The sequence below is a fragment of the Etheostoma cragini genome, unplaced genomic scaffold, assembly GCF_013103735.1.
Source record: "Etheostoma cragini isolate CJK2018 unplaced genomic scaffold, CSU_Ecrag_1.0 ScbMSFa_4048, whole genome shotgun sequence".
NCBI lineage: Eukaryota > Metazoa > Chordata > Actinopteri > Perciformes > Percidae > Etheostoma > Etheostoma cragini.
Genome location: NW_023268379.1, coordinates 1 through 5,897, shown reverse-complemented (window position 1 = coordinate 5,897; position 5,897 = coordinate 1). Strand labels below are relative to the sequence as shown.

At 36.1% G+C, this 5,897-nt stretch overlaps 1 protein-coding gene across 1 annotated transcript; it reads left to right on the top strand.

Moving 5' to 3' along the window:
- Positions 1-6: 6 nt before the first annotated feature.
- On the top strand, positions 7-5,013 carry LOC117941026. The gene is made up of 5 exons (XM_034866132.1): positions 7-697; positions 784-849; positions 1,315-1,410; positions 1,983-2,114; positions 2,655-5,013. The coding sequence occupies exons 1-5, from the start codon at positions 289-291 to the stop codon at positions 2,879-2,881; spliced, it is 930 nt and encodes a 309-aa protein (XP_034722023.1). The 5' UTR covers positions 7-288; the 3' UTR covers positions 2,882-5,013.
- The last annotated feature ends 884 nt before the right edge of the window (positions 5,014-5,897 follow it).

The window sequence follows — 5,897 nt, the reverse complement described above, 5'->3', positions numbered from 1 at the left end:
CAGGTGCAAGATAAGTGGTCAAATTCCCTCTCTGAAACCCCCTCTTCAACAACCTGGAAGGAACTAGCAAAGGTGTGTCTGGCCCAGATCATTCTTTTTAACCGGCGCAGGGAAGGAGAGGTGGCAAGCATGCCTTTATCTGCGTTTTTATCAAGAGACTCTTCTGATCCACATGAGGATGTGGACTGGGCACTCTCCGAAGTGGAAAAAAACCTCTGAAGACACTTCTCAAGGATTGTCATCCGGGGAAAACGTGGTCGCCCAGTTCCAATTCTTCTGACCCCAAAAATGCTGTCTGCATTAGAACTCCTTGTTAAACAGAGAGAGGCTTGTGGGGTTCTAAAAGACAATGGTTATATGTTTGCAAGACCAGAAGCTATGACACATTTCCGAGGTTCAGACTGCCTTCGTGCTTTTGCAAAAAAGTGTGGTGCAAAGTGTCCAAAGTCACTGACATCTACCAGACTGCGAAAGCATGCCGCAACCCTATCAACAGTGCTGAACATGACAGGAACAGAGATGGACCAGCTGGCCAACTATCTTGGACATGAAATAAGAATCCATCGCGAGTATTATCGACTCCCTGAGAAGACCCTCCAACTCGCCAAGATCAGCAAGGTTTTAATGGCACTTGAGCAAGGAAAATTAGCTGAGTTTCATGGCAAGAACCTAGATGAAATATCAATAGAACCAGATGGTAAGTTTTAATTTGATGGTATTTGTTTTTTTGTGTTAACCTGATGATCTGGTCACTTTGGTAAGCTGTACTTTATATGACCACAGACAAAGTTCAGGACAGTGATGTGGAAGACTGGAACATACAAGAGGAAAACTGTTCGAGTGTCCATGGTATGTGTTGTCTGTAAATTACTGTAGATATACCAGTTTACCTTTTATTGTAATGCACCAGTGGTTCTCAAACTTTGTCATATCCCCTTTTAGATGCTGAAAAAAGTTAGTGGCTCTAACCAAATCATTTTTATCAATCCATATCAATGATAGATAAATAGCAAACTGATAGCAAACAAATGTTCCAAGTTGAATTTTTATCATAGTTTTCTCTATCAGGGATCAATAGCAAATGAGCATTCAAAAAGACATTGATTAGTTTAGTAATAAGTACTTCTGATGCACTTGCAATGGTTGAACGCACTTAAATGGTTTAATGCACTTTTATGCTCTAATTATGGTTAAATACCATTAGTGCAACAAATACACACATCAATTGTGTATTGTCAGCATTCTACAGAATTAATTATATATTAATTAAGTATATATATATCTTTTTGAAAATGCTATTGTAATTCTTTTCAGCAGAGGGGATACTTCCTCCTGCGAAGGGAAATGAAAGGCTGTCATCCAAAAGACGCAAGCCACCACCATCAGATGATGAAATGCCTTCATCCAGAGGTAAAATCTTTACACATTTCTTTTATATTTCAGTTAAGAGTGTGTCTGTTTCTTGTTTGAATATGTATTATCAGTGTATGGAACTACAAATGGCCACATGCTGTATTTAATGTAACAGCAGTTGTATGGAAACATAAAACAAAACCAGACTGAACTTCCCTGACCACCTTACATCTGTTTGCAATGTTACTGAAAAGCTGTAAATGTATGCTTTTTACTTAGAAAAGCATTACTTACCCTCTTCTTTTAAGCCTAAATTAACAGTATCAGGGTACGCTATTATTCCAGATATTTCTTTCCTCGTCTGTTTCTGGGCAAAATAATTAAAGCTTAATTAAAGCTTAAGTAATGACTAACCCTTATAACAACCACCTGTCCTATGTGTTCAAAAATAAATGGAGCAGTTTAATCAGTCGATTGATGCGTAGAAAGTATTCTTTGGACACAGTCCTAGGAATTATTGGCACCTTATTTTTCAACAGTGCAACCAATGCAAACATCAGTTGTGTGTTGTCAGTATTCTACAGTATATATTAAGTATATAGTATATTGAATTTTAATTATTTTTTCAGAACCATCAGCAGATGGGACACTTCCCCCTACCAAGGGAAATGAAAGGCCATCGTCATCTAAAAGACGTAAGCCACCACCATCAGATGATGAGATGCCTTCAGGAGTCTTGGGTATGAAGCCTTCATCCAAAGGTAAACTCTTTACACATTTCTCTTTTGTGTTTCAGTAAACATTGTGCCTGCTTCTTTTTAAATATGTATTATCAGTGTACCAATTGATCTAGAAAAGCCCAAATACGAGAGTTGCTGTAACAGCAGCCGCATAGGAACATAGAAAGATATTGTATTATTAATTTCATAAATTTACTATTCAAAATTATAACCTTCAGTAATAAGTGGCCCCTATACCAACCACCTGTCATAAATAATGGATGATGCAGATTAATGAGTGAATGAATGCTTAGTAAAAATTAGGACTGAAAGATGTGCAATAATATTATATTGCATAAATAAATATTTATGGCTTATAGGTAATACTTCAAATCCTATCTTTATTTTCCTTTACCCCAGTGGTCATTTCAGTCCAAGGGGAAGAATGCACAAATCAGTGTTTGACAATGTAATTCTATTGAAAGGTGCAAATAACTTTACTTTTACTGTAGAAGCTGGAATATACATTTACAGACCTCCTTATCTATCCAATTACACATTTGATTTCCTGACCACATCAAGGTACAGCGACCGTGAAGAAAAAATCGCCCTGGAACAAGAAAGAGGTGCAGGCGGTGGAAAGGCACATGAACCACTTCATTACATCCTGTGTTGTTCCTGCAAAAAGAGACTGTGAGAAATGTTTACGGGCTGAACCAGAGGTTCTTAAGAACCGAGAATGGCAGCACATAAAGTTCTACATCTATAACCGGATAACTGCTTACAAAAAGAAAGTTTTAAGCAAATAGTGTAAATGTTATTTATTTGAAGGGGTGTGCATTACACTGACATGACTATTATGACATGACACCCATCATGAACATGAAGGAGTCATTTTGAGTGTTTATGGTTGTTGACATTAAGTGTAATTCGGTCAATGCATTAAAAGTGTCAGAACTTACAGACTATGAACACTAAAAATGACTCATTCCTGTTCATAGTGGGTGTCATATCAGTCTTATGCACACCCCTTCTAATAAAGAGTGACCTCTTTTCTTTGTTAAAAGAATGCAACAATGTTTTGTTTTGAGCTGTTCATTACTCTTTGAGTTGTTGATTCATTACGGCTTGTGTTGTTCTGCAAAAACAGACTGAGAAATGTTCAGGGGCTGAATCAGAGGTTCTTAAGAACCGAGAATGGCAGCACATAAAGTTTTAAGTTTATAACCGTATAACTGCTTACAAAAACGTTTTAAGCAAATAGTGTAAAAGTGATTTATTCTCAGTTTATTTTAAGGGGTGTGCGTACACTGACATGACTGTCATTATGACATGACACCTATCATAAAGAATTACTTTTTTTTTTCTTTGTAAAAAGGTTGCAGCATGTTTGTTTTGAGCTTTACATTACTCTTTGAGTTGTTTAATAATGAAGCTGAACTCATTAAAGTTAAATTCTGCAAATTGTTTTGCTGTCATACAAGGGTGTGCTGCTTTCGCTCATCTTCTTTTGATATATTAACCCCCTAACCCCCCTTGTTTCTCTCTCTACCAATATAAGCTACTCTGTTTTAGGCCACAAAAACATGCATGCAGGCTAAAATTCAACCGCAAGGAAACTAGCTGATGGGCTAATATATGCAGACAGCACAGTGGTAAACACTGCAGCAGTAATGTGTCCACATCAGCTGAGAACAGAAAATTGTCCTTTTCTTCCGTAATGGGTCATATCAAACATTACCTGCATGTATCACAAGTACTTAAGCTTAGAAATTATTCACAAAAGAAATTCTCCATTTATTGACTGTCAAAGCTGAATTAAAAAGCTAGTCTCTTGAATATAGGATAAAAGACATGCAATAATGATAACTCATAAATGATTATTCTGTTCAATATATTTCCTATCACATAAAGTTTACACTCTCCGGTGATGAAGTCATAGCCACGGTAGTGTCATATCACCGTCAGTATTGTGGTGATGCGGTTCTTTACAGCCTTAAATTGTAGTGTTGATATAGTGGTACTGTTTCAGGTGATTGAGTAGTTAACTGAAGCTAGGTGGGTGACTGTAAATATAAATATAACAAAAAAAAGTTGTGACTGTGTTTGGGGAAAGTAAATGGTTTGAAAAGGTTTGTCTTGTTATGATTTAGGTTGGAAAATATCCTCTTTTGTACATGAGTTAAGAGCTTTTCATTTCTTTTGTTTATAGTGCCAAATTATAAGTTATGCTTTTGTACAGTGTAGGTATAGATCACATTTCAAGAATTTATGGTTTACAAAGTTCAATCAATTCCTCTATGAGCACCAGCCAGAGTCAATATGTCTGTGTTAAACCTGCAGGCATGTCAAACATACCCGTCTCTATGGTATGCAGCTATTTGCCTTGACCGTTTAAGAGGGAAATATCAATTAATATTTACTTAATTCTCTTAAATAAAATAGATAATAAAAATAAAAAAATAAAAATAGAAATATCAATCAATCAAATGTTTTGCTATGTTGTGAAGATGTATGATATGCAAATTGATGGTTTGAATCACTCACCTTTTAACTAGTTGACCGTTCATGCTCCATACCTGTTATCTATAAACAGCTAAGCTAAATTAAAACATTTGAACTGTTATAGTACTCTTTATGCATCTTTATCTTTTATTTATTGTTGCAAAGTCCCCACTAATCACAATAGAATTTGTGTGAATTATGTAAATAACATGCAAATGAGGTCCCCACCAACAATGTTAGTTCGTTTTTTTACTCGTCCCCAAATGTGATGGGGAAGTCATTACTTCATCAATTCAGATGTTTAAAGTCGTGTATAAGCTTACAAGGCTATTGTGAGTTTACTTTTTTGATTTTTTTCATACCTCTAGTACCTTTAGAAAGGGTGGTCCCCACAAATGATGGTTAAAAAATTGGTCCCCAATAAACATAAAAACCAGTATGTGTGTGTGTGTGTGTGTGTGTGTGTGTGTGTGCGCACACGCTAAAGTGTTTGCTAACATTAATATAACAAATTTAGCAAACTAACTTAGCAAAAATGCCACGCGGGGAAATGACACATAGGATAGAAACATTTTAGTCAAATGGCGAAATACAGAACTGCACTTATTTAAAACGTTTCAGCTGCTCAGTGTTAAATATTTATTAATGTCAATGTTAAATTAGGTAGCATGGGGTGGGCCACACTCAACAAAGATAGTTACTAAAGATGCATGAAACGGTAGACTCGTCCTGCCTCCTAGATGGGCATGGTCCTCGTTTTGAAAGTGTATTCAGTGGTTTGTGGAAGGTAATAAGTTTAATTTGTATACTTTTATTTCATTTTGTTTGCGTTTGTCAGAAGAGTTTGTTTCTGAGACATTTCATTTCCAACTTATACATAAAACCCATCATCCAAATACAGGCTTGTGGCTTTTACCATTAAACACTATTGGAACGCTTTACATTTTGCACTTTTTGTTAATCTTTCAGGTTAAGGATGTTCAGACAGAACACTGGACTGAGAAGGTAGGGGGCAAACACGACTCGCCACTTTTAGAGTTGGCCTCCTCCTCCGTCCTGACATGGTATCATTTCATCCACAAAAGGTTTGTTAAATATGTTTAACTATGCCTAGGATATGTTCACACTTGCCGTCTTATTTTAGGCTGCATGCGTCAATTTTAACAATATAATCCTATGGCAGAAACTTAATAAAGTTCAACTTTTCTGAAAATAACTTTTGACAGCCAACCAATGACGAGACCAGACCTGTCATTTTCATAACAATAACTATCTAGTTAGAGCTGAGAATAGACAAATCTTCATAAATCAGTATAGTAT

Bases quoted from the DNA above. Each gene is read 5' to 3' on its own strand.
- LOC117941026 (XM_034866132.1), top strand. From the start codon at position 289: ATGCTGTCTGCATTAGAACTCCTTGTTAAACAGAGAGAGGCTTGTGGG. The intron at 698-783 runs GTAAGTTTTAAT...ATATGACCACAG, and splicing joins AATATCAATAGAACCAGATG to ACAAAGTTCAGGACAGTGAT. The intron at 2,115-2,654 runs GTAAACTCTTTA...GACCACATCAAG, and splicing joins TATGAAGCCTTCATCCAAAG to GTACAGCGACCGTGAAGAAA.